We start from the raw sequence: 21,628 nt of genomic DNA, 5'->3' as shown, positions 1-21,628 counted from the left end.
CTGCCTGGCATGCAGCCGCCGAAGGCACAGGGGCTTCATGGGGGGGGGGGGGAGAGAGAAAGGGGGCGCCTTCCGTTCTGTTGCGGGGCTGGAGCTGGTTCGTTCCCAGCTGACGCAGCAGTTCTTTACTGCGCGGGATTTAGCTGGAGAGAAACGGGGCGCAAAGGGGTGAAAACTCCACGCGAAAGGGAACCGTTTCCCCCTTTACGAAATAGGGAGCCACGTCCTCCGGGAAGCACCTCCAGCAATCCGTAAACGCCGAGGATCCAGAAGGAACGACGGGAGGAGTTGCAACCCCGGTTCCAAGGAGCTCTGGGAAATGTGGTCCTCCATCGTTGCAGTTGCTGTCATGACTGTCCATAAGAATTTCTGCTTCTCTCCGAGTTTATTGAATCCCTTTTAAAGCCATCTATGTCCACAGCCATCACCACCCCATGCCGTGGCAATAAATCCCACAATTATTAATTTAAAAAAGAAGAAGTGGAGAACGTTTATGCATACAATCTGCTGATCTCCATCTGAATTAGGTAAAGGTAAAGGTACCCCTGCCCGTACAGGCCAGTCTTGCCAGACTCTAGGGTTGTGCGCTCATCTCACTCTATAGGCCGGGAGCCAGCGCTGTCCGCAGACACTTCTGGGTCACGTGGCCAGCGTGACAAGCTGGTAAGCGATCCCTATTTATCTACTTGCACCCAGAGGTGCTTTCAAACTGCTAGGTTGGCAGGTGCTGGGACCGAACAACGGGAGCGCACCCTGCCGCGGTGATTCGAACTGCCGACCATGTGATCGGCAAGTCCTAGGCGCTGAGGTTTTACCCACAGCGCCACCCGCGTCCCATCTGAATTAGCAAGGTGCATGGGGGATAACTGTTGGGACAGTGTTCTTGAAGCTACTAACATGAGTTTGACCAAATTGCAGGAAACAGTGGAAGACAGGAGTGCCTGGCATGCTCTAGTCCATGGGGTCACGAAGAGTCAGACAAGACTAAACGACTAAACAACAACGAGCTACTTGATTTGTACCTGCCTTGCACATCACATCACATCAAGAAATCTTTCTTACCAAAAGGGAGCCAGAGAATAATATTGAGAGGGGGAGCTGTATTTTCAATAGATGCAACTTGCTCTTGTCACTGAAGGTTGTATTATCTCTGGCAAGCAGGGTTGGGATAGGTAAAGGCACAGGGGAAACCAATATCCTAAAGTGATCCAGCTCTACACTTGAAACCAAGAAAAGTGACAGCTGGGAGCTACTTTCATTTTTGCATTATCTGAGTTTGACTTTGCTTAGCACACACATGGAAAATTTAAGATTTGTATATATAAGGAGTTGTTTTTGTGGATGGGATCTTAGAAACAGGATTCTCCAGGGACCAGAAAGTTGTGGTATCTAAAAAGCAACAACACAGCTCTGAGCTGCTTTGTGTTTTTGGCTAACATGTGACTTCAGCAGAAACTGCTGGCCCTCATCAGGGCCCCAGCACTCGACTTTGTTTTAACCTCTTCTTGATATATGAGGGGGCTGTGTGAGTTATACAACAACAACAAAAAAGGCAGCATAGAAATGCTGTAAAATAAATACATACAAAGAATTCCTAAAGCCCTTCCATATTTGTACAATACTTGTAGCTACATACAGAATCTGAGATGGAGGCAAGCTTTCACTTTAAAAAGTTACTCTTCTTATTTCTGGCTGGCTTTTTCCAGTGCTAGTAAAAGCAACTGGTCCTTTTATCCTGCAGCTCAACTGGCCTAGTGAACTGCTAGGGAACAACCCATTCTTTCCCTGCACTGCTGATTCCTCTAGCCACTTGCACTGTGCTTTTCTTCTTTGGTGACAGTTCACATTACAGCTCTAAAATGTGTACCATTTGTTCCTGAGCCATGTCTGCTCAGTCCTGGTTAGACTCAGACCCTATTTATTTTCCCCCCTAATCTTCACAACACTTTCCATTCAGCTCTCCTTCCTCAAGAGTGAGTCTGTTATTGCATTGGTCTTCAAACTGCTACATAAGGACCAGCTACTGGGTTGCAGCTTCATCTAAGGTGCGTCACAACCACAGCAGCACAACCACCATACAAATATTATTACTCCTCAAACAAAGGTTTGTGTTAAAAGTGAGTCTGAATATGGAAAGGTTAAAGTCTGCTGTGACTACGTTAACAAGCACAGCCAGTCCATGGGGTTCATGCGTGATTCCTTGTGTATCTCTGTCTCCTCAAACCCTCCTCACCCCACAAAGCTAAGCTTTGCTCTGGTGGGGCTCAATGCAACCTCCAGGAATTACCCATAGCAAAAGCCTCCCCCCCCCCCCGCCCCCACAACCTCCAATCCTGCCCAGAACTCATCTCCAGAAGGCGGCACACAAGGTTCTAAGAACACAGGGATCTCGCAGGAGCAGATCATCTCCAACTTTTACTTCCAAAACACGGAAAACAATTATTAAAATAACTGAAGAATAAGAATGCACCTCTCCGACAGGAAGCGTTTGATCTGCATGACTGCTGCCTGCAGACAGTGGTTGTCGTAAAAGTTTTCAAAATGGTAGAAGAAGAAAAAGATCCAAAGGCAATTTGGAGGGAGACCATTTGGGAAATGCCGAGAGGAGGAGCAGCAGCAGCAGAGAGGATTCCTCAGATCTAGGGAGGGGATCCAGTGAAACAGACCCAGGAAGTATACGGGCAAGGGGAGAGAAGAGAAAGTAAACCACTGAAAAGGAAGCTCTGCAAAATATTTTAAATGCTTGGGAAGGGGTCCATGGACCAGAGCCAGAAAACTGGTGTGGGGGAGGAATGAGTCATATGCGGACCCGAGGCAGGTTTTTGCTAGGTAAGCCACAGGATCCAGGCACCGTCTGTGAAAGGGACCCCCTTGGGCGGGAAATTGGACCCAGGTGTTCAGCTGATATAGATGCGGTGGAAGTCATTGGCGCCAAAGGCCGCGTTGCACTTGGGGCACTTCCGCTGGCGGGTGTCGTAGCGTGTCTTGACACAGTCAAAACAGAAGACGTGGAAGCATTTGGTGAGGACAGCATCCTTCTTGCGGGTATTGCAGCAGGGGCAGGTCAGCTTGGCCTGGAGATACGGGACAGGTAATTTGTGTAAGACCCTTGACTTGGCTCTCCCCAACAAGGCTTGCCCTGGGTTGCCAACCAACCAACCAACCAACCTCCTCCTTTCTCCTCACCTTGTACTCCTTGATCTCCTCCTGCAAAATCTCATCAGCATCCGCGTACACCTCCACTTTGCGCTGTTTCTCTAGCTTGCGCCGCAAGCGTGATATGTCCTCCTGAGGAAGGGATGCAAGTCAATGAATCCCAAAGGTGGTTAGCAAGACGGAAGGTAACACTGGCATACCAAGAAATATTTATCAGCAGCCACGAGGGCTAGTAACTTGCTTTTTAAAAAATATAACATTTTCAACCAAGAGGAGCATTAGAGCAGCTGACACACTTGCAGAGGAGAACAAGTTATCCTCTTTTCTCCTAGTACCTGGGCTCTTTTGAGGTTGAAAGATTCCTTCTCCTTGGCTGCTCGGTTCTCGGCCATACAGGTCTGGATCTCCTTCAGCTTACACTGAACGTGCTCCAGCTGCACCTTCAAGTCCTCTGCCAGCTGGGCAGCCTCCACTGCCTGCCAGAAGAAAAGCAGCAGAAGCCACCACCTCAGAATCTCCCAAGGACAGACACAAGCTGCCCCAACAAAGGCACCCCATTCCTGGGGCTGTGAATACATAGTGCAATTGCACTGTGTGCACCCAAAAACTAGCAGAGGGAAGAGAACGCAGCAGATTGGGAATCTCTGCTTCTAGTTTCTAGCCCCCTAAGGCCACGGAGACCAACTGAGAGGGGATGGGCAATGCCTGGGGAAAGTTCATAAGCAGAGGGGCTGGGGGGAGAGACGGAACAGGATTTCCAGGTCTTGGGCTTGCAATTTCCCCCAACCCCAATTACTGACAAGACCAGAATATGTTATCTAAAATACAGGCAGAAAATATAACCAAGTTTTAAGACTGAAAAACTGAGCTTGTAAAAAGACTCACTGACCTAGAAAATAATTTTTATTTTTGGAGCACAAGTACCCACAGCCCTGATTGTCTCCCAGTTCAGCCCGTGGCTCCTCCCAGCTCCCTCTCCTCACCTTCCGCTTGTTGAGTTCTAGGGCCTGGCTGCGCAAAGTGAGCTCCTTCTCCACTGTGCCCAGATTCCCCTGCAGAACACGCTCCTTCTCCTCCAGCTTCTGCACCACCAGCAGCTGGGTGTCCACCTAGGCATGGAAACCAAAGCCACAGCCTTCAGGACATGGGGCGGAAGCCCCCCCTCAAGACCCTCCCCCCTTGTCTCAGGCTCCACAACTGTGTGAGGAGGTAGGGAGACAGGCTCTGCCTTACCTGGGACTTGAGGGCCAGCACCTGCTCAGCCAACTCGTCCTTCTCCTCCCGCAGCAGCTTGTGGATCTGATTGGACTTGATGCGCTCCGACATCAGCTTGAAGTTGGCGTCATCCTTCTCGCGCAGCTGCTGGTTCAGCCGCATGTTCTGCTCTTGCATGTCCTCAAAAGCCTGGCCCGTCACGTCCATTTCGGACAGGAGAGCCTCCTCCTCCTGCCCCAGCAGAACAGACATAAGGAAGGGAAGGAGATTGCTCAAGTTCTCCCTCCTTGCCCTTGCAGCTTCCCTTATTACTACACACACACACGGCTGGTGATTTTTTAGGGGTGCCTGTCAATCCCCTGTTGGCATCAGGACATCAGGCGATTGAAAGGTGAGTGGTCCTGCCCACCTGCCATGGTTGCACTGCAGCTGTGCGGGGAAGTGGAGACCAAGGAGCCTTGAATCCTGCACCCATCAGCAAGGAGAATTCATGCGCATACTACTGCTCCCTGCAGAAAGCAGGAATGAACTGACATGGCTGACAGGTGAAGGTGGTTTTGGAAAAATGGCCTCGCAGGCCAAACCCTGGTGAGCCAGAATCTCCCCAACCCTGGTCTATAGATGGCTATAGATGGACTGAAACAAACATCGGGCCTATGGGAAGGCTTCCACCCTGCAGGAGAACTTACACCTTGGCTCCTCCCACAGCCAAATACCTGCTTGGTGGCAGCCAGCTTCTTCTGCAGGTGTTCAATTTGCTCCTCGGCCAATTTGATCTTGCGCAAGGCATCCTCATCTGCCATTTTCTTGCTCTCTTTCTTTTCTTTCTCCTCCAACTCGCGGATCCTCACCCGCAGCTCCTCCACCTGCCAAGGGCACCGAGTGAAAGGGAACAGGGGTGACTCCTTATCCCTAGTCCCTCAAGATGGTGCTGCCAAATCCATCACCCAGCACTAAGGCAGGACAAGCCAAATTGCAAGCGTCACAATGTTATTCGCCCTCATTTTAAAAGCATAACCAACCAACCCCAAGCCCCTTTTTGGGGAACTATGATAGCTACTGTCCAGGCGCATCATTCACATCAACTTGCCCAGAATTAGCATGCCAATATGCTATACTGTCACTCAAACGTCTGCTATTGGGGGGCTTTTGGGTTATGTATTTTGTATTTTGATACAGTGATCTTCGGATGAAGTGCGGCATATAAACTTAAGAAAAACCCTAGAGAGGACTTTGACTCCCTCATACTTAAGTGTGAACTAGCAGAAGGGGCCAATGGGACCTGCACCAAAGCTTGACAGTGCCTAATGCTCATGTTCAGAGTGCCAGCCAGCCCTGCCCTTTTCCAGGGCACAACTTTCCACATCTCTCCAGACCACCCGGCATTCTCCTCCTACCCAGCATGCCCTGTCCTTGTCGGGCTGTTTGGGGACAGAGGGACTATTTTTGTACTTTCCGCCAAACTTTGGGGTTCCCCCCTCACCCAGCTTGCTGATATCTCCCAGCTCTGCGTGGATAGCGTCTCTTTAACTACAGAAGGATCCACACTTGAGAGAATTGAGATTGAGAGTAGCGCATTTGACCCAAGCAAAGAAGAGCTGGAATAAAAGGGGGGCAGAGGAAGTGCAATGTTCAGAAGGCAGCAGGCATCCGTGTGCAGGTGGGCCTCTCACCTCTGCCTTGGTCTTCTTCTCAGCGGCCATGAGCTGCACTTTGTCCCGCTGCTCCTTGGGTGCCGACTTATACATGTCCAAGAGTAGCTTCATCTCCTTCTGACTCTCCTGAGCCTTCCTGAGGAAGGAAACAGGATCAGCATGAAGTGGGGGGGGGAACCTTGCACCCCAGGGGTTATTGCTTTGAGACCTATGAGAAACTATGGGGGTGCAAAGGGAGGCTTCAAACTGTCTTACAAGGAACCTCTCCGATGGGGGGGGTAACTATTTCAGTGAAGTTCTAGCTTGCAGAGATCTTTCTTACCTCCCCCTGGGTCCAAACACCAGAGTGATGGGCCTACCACCAAGGCCTGCCTCCTGAAACCCTAAAATCTTGGCAAAGCATTTTCTGGGCCTCCAGCTCTTCAGCTGCAATACAGCCCTCCAAAGCCCGATCTCCCTCTCTGCTGAGTGCAGAGGTGCAGCTGCTCCCAGGAGCCAAACCACTGGCACAGATCCTCCAAGTTCACGGCCGTTCCTGAGGCCGTTGTGCCCTCCCCTACCCAGTGCTATCCCCCCCAAAAAACATCCTCTCCCCACTTCCCCACCCCCATTTTGAAATGGCACCATCTTCCACCTCCCTCACTTGAGTTCAGTCCGCAGCTGCTTGAGCAGATCGGAATCCTTTTTCTTGGGGTCCTCAGAGCCTCCGCCCCCCTTCTGCTTCTCCCGATCCCGCGAGGAAGAGGACGAGGAGGAAGACGACGACGAGGAGGCCTCTTTGTCCCGGTCCCGGGATCTCTCGCGATCCCCGCTCCGTTCCCCACCGCTGCGCCCCTTGGACCGCTCAGGCTCCTTGGCGCGGGGGGGCGGGGGCGGCTGTGGGGCGAGGGGCTGTGGGGCAGGCGGCTCCTCTTCCTCCTTTTTCACCCCTTCATGGATCCCAAGAGGCTGGGGGGCAGCAGCCTCCTCCTTGGGCTCCTTCTTTATTTGCACCTCCTTGGGCTCTTTTTTCACATCGGGAGGCGCTGCTCCCTCTTCCTCTTTCATGGTGGAGGCCCCTGGGGGCCCCAGCAGCCCTGCGGGGTCCTCGGCCCCTGGTGTAGGAGGCGCTGCCGTGGAGCTGAAGGAAAAGCCGCTTTGCTGCAGCCGAACCTGAGCAAAGAACAAACGGACATGAGCTGCAGGGTAAGGTGGCCATCACAGCACCTGGAATTATGGAGCTCAAAGCAGGGGTGGCCAAAGGCCACTTGCAGTCCCCAGCAGACTGTCATATGGGTAGAAGGAGGAGAAATACAAAGAGAAGGGGGGGGGGCAAAGAGAAGGGCCATAGCTGGGTGGTAGAGCATCTATTTTGCACACAGGAGCTCCCAGGTTCAATCCCCAGCATCTCCAGGTAGGGCTGAAAATGTTTCCTTTCTGAAAACAGGAAGGACGATATTGAGCAAGATGGACCAATGGCTCAGGGAAAGGCATCGTCCTCCGTTCCTGTGAGAGAAGGAGTGTCCTGGCCACTTGGGGCTCTGGCCCCATCCACCGCCAGCATGCAGCCCCCGAGAGATTCCTTTGGGGGGGGGTCATTCCCTGAAACCTCCCCCTCCTGCAACCCCACCTTGTTGATCTCCGCCTGCACTTCCCGGAGCTTCCGCTTGTACCGCTGCACGTCGCCCTTCAGCTGGTGGTTATGGTTCTGGAGGCTGCTGATCAGGTGGCGCATCTCTCGGTTAATGGGGCCTCGGGTTCAAACGGAGGGAGGGGGGAAGAGAAGAGTGAGAATGAACAATTTGGTAGGCAGATGACTTCTGCACAGGGCACACCTTAGAGCAGGGTTTCCCAAACTGTTCATGGACTACAATTTCCATCATCCCTGACCACTGGCCCTGCTAGTTAGGGATGATGTTCTTGTAGTCCAAGAACAGCTGGATACCCAAGTTCTGGGAAACTGGCCTTAGAGTATTAAAGGGAGAAAAATATTCATTTGGGGCCAAACCACGAATGCTCAATGGGAAGGAATGCAGCCTCACCTGCTTGCTCGTTGGCGGCCAAGTTCTGCTCAAATTCAATGCGCAGCATCTCATATTCTTTGCGCACCTGGGCCAGGGTGTCCTCCAGCTGGATCACCTCCGTCCGCAACTTCTTCTGCAGGTTCAGCTCATCACTCTGTTGCCGAGGAAGATGGGGAGGGGCAAGTAATATCAGCCGGGGGGGAGGGGGAGAACAGGGTGCGAGACCACTCTTTCTCCTTGGTAACTTTTGCAGTCTGACAAACAGTGGGGGGCGTAAGCTCTTCCCACTGAAATGAACCTCAATCAAGGGTGCCCACTGATTTCAATGGCTAATTTTGGATGCCACCCAGGGCTTCATGAGATTATGCTATCAGGGTCTAAAAGGAAGGTCACCAGCGGCCACTAGCCATGACGGCTATGTCTTCCTCTACTGTTAGATGCCTCCGAGTGCCAGTTTCTTGGCATTTTGGGGAGAGTAGGGCTCTTGGCATTCAGGTTCTGCTTATGGGTTTCCCAGGGGCATCTGGCTGATCCAGCAGGGCCCTTGTGCTCTTCTATGAAACTGCAAAACTGCTTTCTTTACCTTTCTATCTAATGCTACAAAGCAAAGAGGCACAGGAAAGGCTTAAGCACGCCTGCTGACCACCCTTTCAGAGGTTAGAGAGCAGGCACACACACTTCACGGGCTCCCTCACCTCCATGTGCTCGATGTGGCGCAGGTGGCTGTTCTTGGTGGTGAGCAGAAGGGCTCGGGCCTCGTCCAGCTGCGTTTTCACCTGCAGGCTCTCGTTGTACAGCAGCGAGAACTGAGACTGCAGCACTTTGTACTCCAGTGTCTCTTTCACCGCCTCCTCGGGCAGGCTCCGTAGCGCCACCTGCAGGGGAAGGGCAGAGAACAGGTGCCTGGGGGAGGAGAGCCACGGGAGCTCTCCATGTCAACTGCCCCACGTCATCACCCCTGGGAGTGGTCTTGGTGGCTCTTTTAAAAGAAACATGCCCCATCCTGCATGTTCGGGTGTATTAAGTGTAATAGCAAGTGTACAAAAAAACCTACCAGCAGCAAATGGGTCAAAGGCTTAAGATACTCAGCCTGAGGCTTGTGCCTTTCTGCCTGATTGCTGAAAGGCTTCAGATGCTGCACGCACGAGTGTACATAAAGGAAGCATCTGAAGTTGTTTGGACTGGTTTAGTTCTATTGACAAATGTTGGGGGAGGGGGAGTCATGGGAACATAGGAATCTGTCAAGAGCATTGGTCAATTTAGGTCAGCACTTCTGATTGACAGCGAACATTTCCAGCCTTAGCTGGAGACGCCAGGGATTGAACACGTGACCTTCTGAGCTACGAGCCTTCCCCAAAGTCAATCTGGAATTCTTTTGCCAGGAAGCAAAGAACACACAGGTCCTGCTTTCTGAACACAATGCATTCTCAGAAAATCGTTCATTAGGCAAGCGGGCATATAACAAGTTAATGGTTTTCATTATTTCCTATAGGAACATTTCTAATCCATGCTTTCTCACTCCATGCTTTCTGCCTGAAACTGCTGCAGCCAATCAGCAAAGGTAAAACAAAGGAAAAATAGATTTGCCCAATGTCTCTTGTTCCCCGATTTGTCCAATCGCTCTCATTTTCCGCCATGGTTTCGGCCTGAAACAGCAGCTGCTGACCAGCAAAACACAAACAAGTAAAGAACTGGACAAACTACAGCTGTCTGGACATCTGAGTCAGCCATTTGTGAATAATTCTTTGTGTTCAGATAAGTGAGATTTTGGATAACAAGTATTCTGATAGCAGGACCTGCGTGTAATGGACTGAGGTGCCAAGAAGAAGAAGAATATGAAATACTGAAGCACTACACTACACAGATGCAGAGAACCTGGAAATTCACAGAAAAAGAGCTCTTCAGAGACACCGCCTCCCCCAATCACAAGGACTAGAAACATAAATAATATACCTCTGCCCTCTGCACCTGCAAAAGTGGCTCTAAAGCAGATTCTCCAGAACCATCATTCCTGGTCATACTAGCATATTTTCAGCCTGCCACTAGAGGGCATTCTGCTTCCCTTCCCCAAATTCCGCAGGAGGCTCTTCCTTACCTTGAGCTTCTCATTGGTCCTCACAGCCTGCTGCATTTCATGTTGCAGTTTCTCCAGCTCCGCCATGCGGCTGTTGGCAAGCTCTTGGTGCTCCTCCAGCTCCGCGTTCAGCATCTCAAACTGCAAAAGCCCAGGCACAAAACTGAAGCGGGAAGATTCCACAAAGGGAAGCACTTGGACCTGCAAGACTAGCATCCCAGCGCCGCTGACACCCCACCCCCCAGTTGTTTTTCTCCCGCTTACCTTCTGCATGCTAAGTGTGATCTGCCCACCCTGGAACCCGCCGGAACTGCCCGATGCGTAGTAGCCCGAGTTTAGCTGCCAAAGGAGTTAGAGAACAAAGTTCAGTGCCTTGTACGCTACAATGAACCATATTGGCCCATGGGCTGGGCGGGGGAACAGGGGGCCCCTGAAGGTCTTCGCTTGCCTGTTCCAGGGCCTCAGCCAGGTGCTTGTTCAGCTTCTGCTCCCGCTTGCGCAGCTTCTCGATATCCCACTGCAGGTCCTCGATGGTCGTCTCCATCTCCAGCACTTTGGTCTCGGAGGAGGTCACCTTGTCTTGCAGTTCCGTGTACTAAGCGAGCCAGAGGAGAAAAAGATGCAGACGTGCGGGGCTTGAGAACGATTCTCTCCCACAAAGCGGCATTGGCTATGGGAAGCCCTGCCTGCACCCGCACTTTGCTGGCATCTGACAAGGAACCTACCTCCAAGGAGATCTTATGGTGCTTCTCTTGCAGCTGGGTGGTCAGGTCCTGCAAGTGCCGATTCTCCCTCATCAGGTCCTTGTTGAGAGACTTCACCGCTTCTTCCAGTTGGTCAAACTCCACTGGGGAAAGAAAGAGGCCCCTGAGAACCCGGGACGCCAACTCCCAGCCACTTCCTCAGCCGGCTGCTACAGGCTATTTACAAGTTTGCATTAAAACATCTTATGACTCCTTCACTGCACAGGCATGAGAAGAACAGAAAACACCGTGCTGCTTCCAACACCTCTCTCCTCAAGGGACCAGAATTCTGCATCTCAACAATCTCCCTTTTCCATTAATTTAAAAAGTTATCTGGTTTCTCCACAGGTCCTATTTACCTCATGCAACACTTACGCCTCCATTTCTAACAAACCTTTTCTACTATCTATTCCACATGAATTCCAAATCATATTAGGGCTTTTCGGAAATGCCCCCTCTGCCCCCAACATAAATTGAACAAAATTGATACCAAATAGAACATGTTTTGGTTTGCTTTGCCCTTAAAGCAAGAGAACTGTTTAGGTCAGCATCTCGGACACAGGTAGGAACCAAACCTTTTAATACCAGGCTTTTACCATCTCAACAGGTTAATAATAATAGTAATAATAATAATATACCCTTGAAAATGAATGAAGCACAATTAATAATAATAACAGAAGCATTCATGTCAGCATCAATAAAAGATCCCATGAGGTGACCCAACTGAACTCCAAAAGGACCTTTCCCCCAAAAAGCGGCCAAAGTAGACAGCTTTATCCATAACTCTTGTTCTTGCTTTGTTGCTTTTGCTAGCTCATTTCTATGGATTCTTTTTTTTCTGTATTTTTGAAAATTTAATTTAAAATGTCATAGGGGAAAAAAACCTCCCTTTTCTAACTGATGCCTGGAAATAAAAGTTATGTAAAGGATCCTGGGAATGCTGTCAAAATCTACCTCATAGGGTTGTTGTGGGGATTAAATGATATAGGGCAGAACCATGTAGAACACCTGGGCTCCTTAGAGAAAAATGCAGGAAATAAATGCGATAAATAAAATAATTATAATTATACTAATGCTTCAAAAGGTGCCTGCTCAGCCCAGCTCTGACAAGGCGCCTGGCCTCACCCCGGGCGTGGATCTTCTGGCAAAGTTCCTCGGTGCGCCGGTGGATCTTGTCAGAGAACTCCACGATGCGGGAGACGGCGGCTTTGGAGAACTCCATGCGCTCCTGGAGTTGCAGCTCAATCTCTTCGCTGCTGCTGCTGGCCAAGGTAGCCAAGAAGGAGAGGGCTGACTCGTTCAGCGCAAGCCCCGCTCCGGCTTTCCACGGGGCGGGGGGAGTAACGGGGGACAGGACTGCCTCTGTGGGGACCAGAAGAACAGCAATGGTTACTGGCTCCGAGGGCGGGAGCTGCATCTCCTCCCAGCATCCTGTATCGGAGAGAGCTGGGCTCACCTCTCCTCTCCAGCCCCTCCTGCCCCAGGAGAGCGGCATCCAACTCGGCTCCCGTCATCTCCAACTTGGGCTCCTCAAGAGGCTGGCCGCATTCTCCGTCACATCGCCTCAGCAGCACTTGCACGGTCTCATCTAGCTGTAGAAATTGGGGGGGGGGGGAGAGACGGCTTGAGAAGGACACAGGGAGAGAGAGGACATAGGGGATGCCACAGGCAGGGCTGAGTGAATACCAAAACTATCCAGCTTCCAGTTATCTCCATTTGGCTTGTGCTTGTCACAAGGAAGGTGACACAGGAGCAACACGGCAAAATATCGCTCCCCAACCACTTAGAAGCTCTGCTTAATGCCCTGCTGGTTTCCTAATGCTTCCACCAGCTGCTGAACTGATCATCAACCTCATCTTGTCAACCTTAAGGACTAGAAACTTAAGAAAAGGAAACGAGCGGCCAGGAAGGCGCCCTGACCTGCTTCCAGTAGCGGTTGACAATCAGGAGAGTGGCATCGTCAGTGGCCTGCCTCTTCTCCAGCTTTTCTATGCGCTCACGCAGCTCGTCCTCAAAGGCCTGCCGCTGCTCCAGGCGCTCGGCTAATTTCTTGTTCTTGAACTGGAGCACCTTGAGGTCCATCTCCTCCTGAAATAAAACAGAACGTCAGAATGTGAATCACAGAATGATCCTCGGCCGTTTCCATCAACAACCCCAAGTTCTGATGGTATTTCTATTAGATAGATAGATGATAGATAGATGAGAGAGAGAGAGAGAGAGATACACGCACACATCAACAGCACCCTAAAGAAAAATATGGTCCATCATCATTTACCCTAATGAGGCACAAAACTATAACTAGAATGAATTCCACCCCCCTTTTTTAAATTGACCATTAATTCTAAAAGGGTGCAGATCAGTGGCAGAACACATGCTTTATTTGCAAAGGTCTCAGATTTGAACCCCAACATCTCCATGGAGGATTAGGAAGGACTCCCTGCTGAAAGCTGGTGCCCGACACTGCCAACAATGCCAATCCACAATCTGAGTCAGTATAAGGCAGTTTTCTATTCTGTATTGCTGTACATACACTGATAGATAGCATATAGACAATAAAAGTATGAAGAGGATGTTGGGTGGATGGATGTTATAAAGGAGTCAATATGACCTATTAAAGAGTGAGAAGGAATTTGCTGGCACTGATAGGTGAACCTATGGCCTTGCTCTTCATCAAGCCCCTGCCTATGGTGTTACTTTTGCTCTCCCAATAAGGTTGTTGCTTAGTTGCCCAACTGCAATTCTCCTTGATACGGTACTTAATTTCTACTCGTGTGCAAAGCTAAGGTGAGGGAAGGCCCCTATATAAACCTGAGTCATTTATAGGCCACAACTCTACTTTTCTGAGTTCCCAGCAGCTGCTGCTGTTCTGACCAAGTAAAAACTGCCTTTGAAATCACAACTGGTGTTGTTAAAAGACAAAAATCTGCCACAGGGGCCCATGCCCCGCTGAAAAGGTTCACATCAGGAAGCAAACCTGGAAGCTGCTGCTTAACATTTTCCTCTAAAAGTGATGGGGGAAGGTATTTCTAACTCCTAAATCTTAGCATCTAATTTTATGCCACTAGTCCTGCAGAGATATTTCAGATACCCAGCTACCAACATCCAGTTTCTAGGCAAAATTATAGGCATGGATTGTTTTTTTCTGGTCCCAACCTATATAATATTCTTTATTACAGAGTTGCCTATTTAAAAAGCCTGATCTGGAGCACACTTGCGCCCCCAAATTCCCAACATTTATTTCCAGAAGGGTTTTTTTTTTTTATTTTAAAAAACCAAAACAAATAATTGCCATGTAGAAAGAGTTCTCTTCTCACAGTGCCCAGCCAGATGCCCACGAGAAGCTCACAAGCAGGACCTGAGGGAAACAGTACTGTCAAGCTCAGGTTCCCCAGCAGTTGGTATTCAGTGCAAGCTGCCTCTGACAGTTGAGGCAGAACGCAGTCTTATCCTTCATGAATCTGTCCAACCCCCTTTCAAAGCTATCCAATTTGGCAGCCATCATGGCACCTTGCAGAAGCGAATTTCAGACTTTTACCACCACCACCGAGTCCTTCTCCACCCTCCACTCAATCCCCTGGTCCTCACCGTGGAAGAGATGCCCCCCAGGCGGATGGGCTCAATCAGGGTAGTGGTAGTCTTCTCCTCCCTGTTGGATTTCTTCTCAGGGGGCCCAGAGCCTCCATCCCCGGCAGCCCGCTTGCTCGCAAGTCCCGACATGGTGACTCTGAGCAGCAGGCGAGAGCAGAGGAATCAGGCAGTCAGCCAACGGGGCAGCGCTTCAGCTACAAAGGGAAAGGAAAAAAGAGAGGGTGAGTTGCAGTTGCCCATCAGTAGACTAGTGTGACATTAATCCTCCCATAGTCAAGACCAGGTACGGCTTCCCGTATCTGGTCAGAGATGCAGAAAGAAGGGGATCAGCTATGCTAAGCAAAACACAGAGGGCAAAGGGATGTGTGGTAGGTAAGGAAATGCAGTGACATTATCAAGGAATCATGGAAATTTTTATAAGAGAGCACAAAGGGGAACAAAAGTTGCAGATATGGCTGCTAACTCCCCCTCCCCCTGTGTGCTCTTTAAAAGTTATATACCAGGCCAAAAACCAACAAGTGTCCCCTGGCGCAGAGACAGTTAATGAGGAGCAGGCACCTGCGGAACCACTGATGTCTATCTTGGTGCTGCACCAAGAGCTCTGCTGGGCGGAGAAGTGTTGACAAGCAGATAAAAAGAAAGCATAGGCTTGGAGAAGAGGTAAGACTTAGAAGAAGAAGAAAAAAGAGGAAGTCAAGTAAACTATGGAAAAATATTCTTAAATTGAGAGTTAACTAACCAAAATAAGGAGTGAAATAAGGGTGGGGGTAAAAATGGGAAGGAGGCAAACACTTCACGCCCTATTTTTAAAGACGCCCCAGCTTTGCTCCTTCCCTCTGGCATGTTTTTCAGGTGCGAGGGGTGGGGGTCCCGTGTCCCTCCACCAGACGCTGCGGGACTCGCGACTCCCCTCAGACCCTCAGTCGTGGGGAGACACTGGGGGTCGCAGTCCCAAGAGCCTCTGCCGGGCCAGAGGTTCCCCACCCGACCCCCGACTCCCTCACAGCCCTGACAATTCAAGGGAAGGATGAGGCCACCTTTCAAAGGGCAGCATCGGAATACCCGCCAAGGCGGGCGAGGCTTGTTCTGGGGAAAGTTCAGTTAGGAACAATCCACATAGGCAAGGCGGGGGACCTCAATAAGGCGGGGGGGCGGGGAGAGCGGGGCGGGAGACGTGCAGGGAGCGTGCTGTGAGGGGGGGTCTGGTGTCGAGGGGATCTCCTCTCACACTCACCTGCCTGAGCGCCCCGGCTGCGGCTTCCTCGTCCTTCTCCCCCCGCCCCCCATGCGTTACTCCGGCCGAGAAACGCCAGCGCGCCTACTGCGCATGCTCTCCCGCAACCATTCTCAAGGCCCAACCTTCGCCTCTTTGCCGAGTGCGCACGCGCAAACCCAACCTCAAGCTATTGGGCAAAGCGCGAATCAGGGCTGCGCTGGTTAACCTCACCGAGACGCCTTAACGGAAGCGCGCTCTGTGATTGGCTCTTTCTTTATCGTAGACTTCCCATAGGTAGAGGGATGCGCGCCGCAGGAGACCCTTGAATTGGAGATTTCGATCCAACATGTCAACTTGTGCTTCAGGTCCTTAACTTAAAATGCAAATTTTAATCCAGTAAGATTCTACTCGGCGCCCAACACTCAGGTCCCTAGAGGAATAAAAGCGCTTTTCTAGTTCTATGGCGTCCGAACAAAATTCACATATGTTATGATGTCGCTTTAATTTTTCTATCTCTACTGATACTCTCTCTTCCCCCCCACCGCCGGAACACTTCAAAGAGAACCTCTACAATTGGCTAAGCGCTTCGCCCTCAAGTGTTCCTCGTTCTTATTGGACGAATTTCGACGGAATTCCAATTGGCTGAAGCAGAGATTGCTATGGCAACGCGTGATTCCCCCAGCCTTCTACACTCCGACAACCAGAGATGGGGTTGGAGGGCTTCCAGCAGGTGAAAGGGGCGGGGGGAATTCAATAATATTCACGTGCAGGCCAATATTTCCCATTTTTACTTCGAACATATTGCTAGGGAATGGGTGGGGGGGCGACACGAGGCAGAAACTCAACGGGGACAGCTTTTGGCGCAGTAGAAATGGTGGAAGGAAACGCTTCGCCCGCCAAGTGCCTGCCTGTCGTGCAGCTGTTGAAATCACAGGGGTGTCTGTCAGGATTGGGAAGCAATCCTAATACCAAAAATTGTCAACGTTTCATAGTAAATAATAGTTATCTACCAGTGGTAAGAATAATAATCCATGCCGAAGTATAAGTTGTGATGATAAAATTAATAAAAATACTGGTATTAGAATTAGAAGTGCTGGGCCTAGGAGACTGGGTTCAAAGTTTTACTTAGCCAGTAACTAAGCAGGTAACCTTGTGCAAGTCTCTCCTCACAGAGTAGTTGTGAGGATAAAATGAGGGCAAAACCCCATGCAATACCTACCCCAAGCATTGTAGAAGGTGAGTGGAATGCATGCACATGTGAAAAACTGCAACTAAAGTACATTTCAACTGAAATGCAGTGGCACATAACTGCACAGTGTGGATTTCTTAGGAGGAGTCCATTTTCTATCAGTCAGAGAAACTTGGACTATCTGCCATCTGTCCTCACATTTTGCATAAACCACCAACATAAATGAAAATCGTTTATGGTAAATAAAAATGTTCTGTTTGACGGAAAAAAATTATCTTATTTGAAATTATAGCAATATGGCTTTCAGCTTTAAATTGTGTAACCAACACTATTCAAAGCACGCTCCAGCCAAGTAGAATTTGTTCCCATTGTGGCACAATAATCTGCCACCAAATCTCATTGAAATAACCAGTAGTAATAATAGTAGTACTACTAGTAAAACATGTCTCTCCTGTATCAGCCTCTACAGGCACTTTAACTCTCCAGTGGCTTGACTTCACCCCCAAAGGCACATTCTTCTATTGTCTCTTGAAACAGACAGATGCCAGCAATAGTAGAATACAATTTGGTCATACAACTGTGTAAGAAAAAATATTTGTAAATTGATCCCTAACACTCCTACTCAAAAATTATTTCTGTTTTTCAGCCTCGGCCTCATAAGGCAAAGATATGCATGTGGTGAGTAACTGGTTATGTGTATTAATTTAGAAGAAGCATAAATTGCCACATCCTACCCCAGAATCAGCTGTATTTTGGTGCATGGCCTGAAAATCCTTGAATTTTGGCATTGCTGCATGTTTGATGCCCATTATACCTAAGGCTGCTTGTGTACATTAAGAACATGAAGCTGTTTTTCAGGTTACTTGCTTTCCCTTGTTCTTCCTGTTCCAGGAAATATCTAGATGTTCACTCCATGGATTTAATCAACAAAGCTGGAACCACTGATGAACTGAAGAGGTGATGAGACTTTAAGACTAAGAAACATTAGCCATGTCAGTCTCTTACCAAAACAAACATCTAAGTAAGAGTTACTGCTGAATAAACACATAGAGAATTGGGCTGCATTCAGGATGTTCCAGATAAAGGAACACATCCTAAATGCAGAGCGACAGAGGGTAAAGTCCTCTAAATTTTAAAGAACCAGCATTGGCTATACATATTTAACCAGACACTGTTTAAAGAGGTTACTAAGAATAGGTGGCTGGATATATCCAAGTCTGAAGAATCAAACTGGCAGTGAAATTTTAAAAACCTTGATCTACTCCCTCACTGTTCTCAGGTGCAGAGTCATCTTATTGCAGTTAGCTGTGCAAAATAAAGGCAGACGCCTACCAGTTAAAGGAAATAGTGATGATGGAAGAATTTTGTCATTCTCCCATCAAACAGGATTGTCTATAATCCTACCTCCCTATTTCCCTTCTTCTCTGCAGCCTCCTCTCCAGACTCTTGGATTTGCAAGATTTCGAAACAAACCCACGCTCCACTATCTTATTGGATCTGTACTTCTACACCATCCAGTTCTGCCGGGAGCAGGGCTTCAACAGGGAACAGACCTCAGCCTTCTTCTCAATTGTGAAGGATGTACACGAGGCCTGTGTAGGTAAGCAAATGGATGTCAGAAGAGAGAAGGGAGTTTTGTGAATGGAAAAGAAGAATGAGGGGGATGTGGGAAAATGTGACCTCAGAAGCCTCATTGGGAGCAACGTGGCATTATAAAGAGTAGGATACTGTCTTTACACAGTTCCTTTAGGTTACTGTGGATGCCTGTTAGTGCTATAGTGATGCTGCCTTATCATAAGGCAAAGAGGTGAGAGTAACACCCAGAGCCGGTCCTGTTGGGGAACTGGGCTGTAGAAAAAGGGCTTGAGAAGAAGAACATGATGCTTCCACCTTCTTCTCCTGTAGAAACACCACTGCCCAATGTGGAGGAATGCTACAACTACTTCTCTGAACTTGTTTTTTGCCACTCCATCCGGGTGAGTGTGTCCAGACAGGGCAAAAATGATAACACAACCGAGATGTCATCCCTCCCCAATATTCCTCTTTTCAGCACTGCATATGTGGAAGGGAATGGCACCCCCCCACACACACACACAATCTTACCTATTTTTTCACACTTCTTTAGAGACCCCCCTTCAGCATTGATCTCTTCAATCAGAACCAGCTGGTGCGCCTAACAGACTACATGATCAACACCTACTTCCGCCACTACAAACTTTACAAATACGCTTTCACTCCACAGGTAAAAATTTGTCAGGGTTTGGGTGGATGGGAAGAAGCTCTCATGCCACCTTCCCATGCCATGGGAGGAAAGGGTTTGCAGGATCCTGGATGATTTATGTGTAGCACGAGGGATTAAACATGGACTCTGATGCTCCCATGGATTTTGGGGTGGGATCCAACATTGCCACTCAGCTTCCATCAGCGGAACAGGAAAGGAAGCAATTTCCAGCTATTCCAAAGGAGCAGCACAAGAGCTTCTGCTCTGGAGGATCCCCCAACCCTCTGGAGAAGGTACAGGGGGAGAAAATTGCTGGTTTGCTTCCTTCAAGTCTTACCATCAAGCTGAGCAACACTGCTGGATATGGCCCTTTATTTTTAAGAGCAAGGTACTTTGTGGATGCAGTGAAAATCATCAAAATGTGACCAGAAACTAGCCAGCCAGTGAAATCAGCGGATCACTCCTCAGCAGCCACATGCTCATACATACCTGTCCCAAAACCCCTCTCTTCCCTAGGTGCGATTGGACATATCATTCACTTACATTGGGATGCCTGAACCAGAGCCCAAATATGAAGGTAAGTGTGGGCAGGCCCAGATCCTCCCTCCCTCTGAGCACAACAGTGTAAGCTGACTGTCATTCACCTGCATTGACAAGGATGTTAAAGGGGTGAAAAAGAAATTGGCCAGTCCTTCTAAATGCGGACATTTCCCAGAATAGGACAAGGGGAAGACAAAAGCTACATATAAATCCGTGGCAGAAGGTGGCTTTAAAGCAAGCATAGGCAAACTCAGCCCTCCAGATGTTTTGGGACTACAATTCCCATCACCCCTGACCACTTGTCCTGTTAGCTAGGGATCATGGGAGTTGTAGTCCCAAAACATCTGGAGGGCCGAGTTTGCCTAGGCCTGCTTTAAAGTAACACACAGACCTAGTTATATAGGAAGCCATCTAAAAAATATGTGTTTATTATAAGAAGGCATCCTCTGCCAGATTAAATTGTTGGTCCAGTGTTTAGCCCAGTGTTTATTCTGACTGGGGATCTCAGGCAAAGCTACATCTTGCCCAGCTGTATGATCTTGAGAGCCTTTTAACTGGAAATAACGAAGGATTGAACCTGGGTTATGTTCTGTGTGAACAGCACACGTTTCACCCCTGAGTCTTCCCTCTTTGGGGCCGTGGCGCTCTTGCTTTGAATCAGTACTTGGTCCTCAAATGCTAAAATGTCACAATAGCCTCCCGTGTCTTGGGTCAGGTTCAAGTTTTTACAACTACCAAGAGGGTCCTACAGGCCCAAGAGAGTCTGTAGGAAAGGATACAATATCAAGAGTTGTTGCCCCCAATCCAACCCTTTCCCCCCAAAGGGTTTTTAACATCTCTTTCTTCTACAGAAGCAGCAACTGAGGACTCAGAGGCAGCTTTGTCACCTCTGCAGGAGGATATGGACGAGACAGCTATTGCTGAAGAAAGTAAGAGAGGGTGGCTCAGTGGCTGGGGCTAGTGTGTAGTGTCCAGAGTGAGCTAAAAAGTCCCCCAGCTCAGATTTCATCTTAGTCATGAGGTCTTGGGTGAACCTCCCTCACTCCCTCTCTCTGCCCTTGGTTCCTCATCTGCAATCTGGGGATAGTACTATTGCCCTACCTTACAGGCTTGTTGTAAAATCTACTGAAGTTATGACCTTGCCTATGCATTGCACTAAGCCAAACTGTGGTTCCCAGGGAGGAGCTTGCAGCCCGTTTGCTCCTCCCCAGCCATGTTTTCATTGCCACACCACACTGAACTAAGCCAGTTTGGAGTGGCATGGCATCCAAAACCGTGGTTGAGCTCTCGTCAGGCTATCCACAAGCTTTAACCAAGAACAAACTCGTGGTTTGCCTGAAAAGAGCTTAACCAGAAACCTGGGTTTAGACAACATGCTAAGCCAGACATTGGCTTAGCTCAGCACATTATTGAAAGAGGCTGAGGCAGAGCAATGCGGCCCAGGCCAGTATGCGGTAAGTGCTTCAAATGCTGCAAAAGTGCTATTTAAACGGTAAGTAGTGTATTCTTTTTTGGTGTGGGGGGGGGCACTCCCGAACCCCAGAGTGGTAGCCTAGAGGCGAGTGCTCTCTCCCGCTTATTCTGCCTCCTCCTAGGTCCCACCGCTGTGCTGCGAGAGTACATTGCAAACCAGCTCACCCAGGAGCTGACCATGCTGCGCCTTTCAGTAGATCAGCGCTTGAAGGCAACGGAGGACCAGTTTAATGCCAAGCTGCTCCAGCTGGAGAAGGGACCGGGCAAGGGGGGTGCCAAGGGCAAGAAAAAATAAGCAGGTTGGGAGGAGAGAGAATTAACTTTTTAGAGTAGAATGTTGAGAGGTTATCAGGGCCCACCCATAAAGTATCTCATTCCTCAAAAATTGTGGAAATGAATGGGGGGTGGCCAGATAGACCACACTTTTAAATGCCTTTTAGAAACCTGTTTTTCAAAAACTTTCTACAGAAAAACCTGTGATGTTAAGACATTAAAGAGCTTTCCAAACAATCAGTACCACTGTTGCACATCTTCTGTGTATCTCCAGGCTGTATC

General features: G+C 49.2%; 2 protein-coding genes across 4 annotated transcripts; one reads left to right on the top strand and one right to left on the bottom strand.

Moving 5' to 3' along the window:
• Positions 1-2,387: 2,387 nt before the first annotated feature.
• RNF40 (ring finger protein 40) lies at positions 2,388-16,170 on the bottom strand. Of its 3 annotated transcripts, none has more exons than XM_083409658.1 (20): positions 15,882-16,170; positions 14,432-14,628; positions 12,767-12,934; positions 12,303-12,438; positions 11,972-12,208; positions 10,829-10,950; positions 10,552-10,698; positions 10,368-10,442; positions 10,125-10,244; positions 8,725-8,904; positions 8,048-8,183; positions 7,636-7,757; positions 6,670-7,178; positions 6,045-6,162; positions 5,088-5,237; positions 4,390-4,602; positions 4,140-4,265; positions 3,492-3,632; positions 3,187-3,288; positions 2,388-3,074 (listed from the first exon to the last, which is right to left on the bottom strand). In XM_083409658.1, exons 2-20 carry the CDS (start codon positions 14,561-14,563, stop codon positions 2,898-2,900), a joined length of 3,111 nt encoding a protein of 1,036 aa, XP_083265784.1. In that variant the 5' UTR covers positions 14,564-14,628; positions 15,882-16,170; the 3' UTR covers positions 2,388-2,897. The 3 variants fall into 3 exon arrangements, with proteins under 3 accessions (XP_083265784.1, XP_083265783.1, XP_083265785.1); XM_083409657.1 differs by lacking the exon at positions 15,882-16,170 and adding an exon at positions 15,669-15,805; XM_083409659.1 differs by lacking the exon at positions 15,882-16,170 and adding an exon at positions 15,472-15,533.
• Positions 16,171-16,275: 105 nt separating this feature from the next.
• CFAP119 (cilia and flagella associated protein 119) lies at positions 16,276-21,583 on the top strand. The gene is made up of 9 exons (XM_083409791.1): positions 16,276-16,380; positions 17,486-17,517; positions 17,731-17,796; positions 18,270-18,439; positions 18,745-18,815; positions 18,965-19,081; positions 19,577-19,637; positions 20,452-20,529; positions 21,196-21,583. The coding sequence occupies exons 1-9, from the start codon at positions 16,357-16,359 to the stop codon at positions 21,366-21,368; spliced, it is 792 nt and encodes a 263-aa protein (XP_083265917.1). The 5' UTR covers positions 16,276-16,356; the 3' UTR covers positions 21,369-21,583.
• Positions 21,584-21,628: the final 45 nt, after the last annotated feature.

Source organism: Podarcis tiliguerta, assembly GCF_965153285.1.
Source record: "Podarcis tiliguerta genome assembly, chromosome: 13".
Lineage (NCBI taxonomy): Eukaryota > Metazoa > Chordata > Lepidosauria > Squamata > Lacertidae > Podarcis > Podarcis tiliguerta.
The sequence above is the reverse complement of the archived record's forward strand: the minus strand, read 5'-3'. Positions and strand labels throughout refer to the sequence as shown.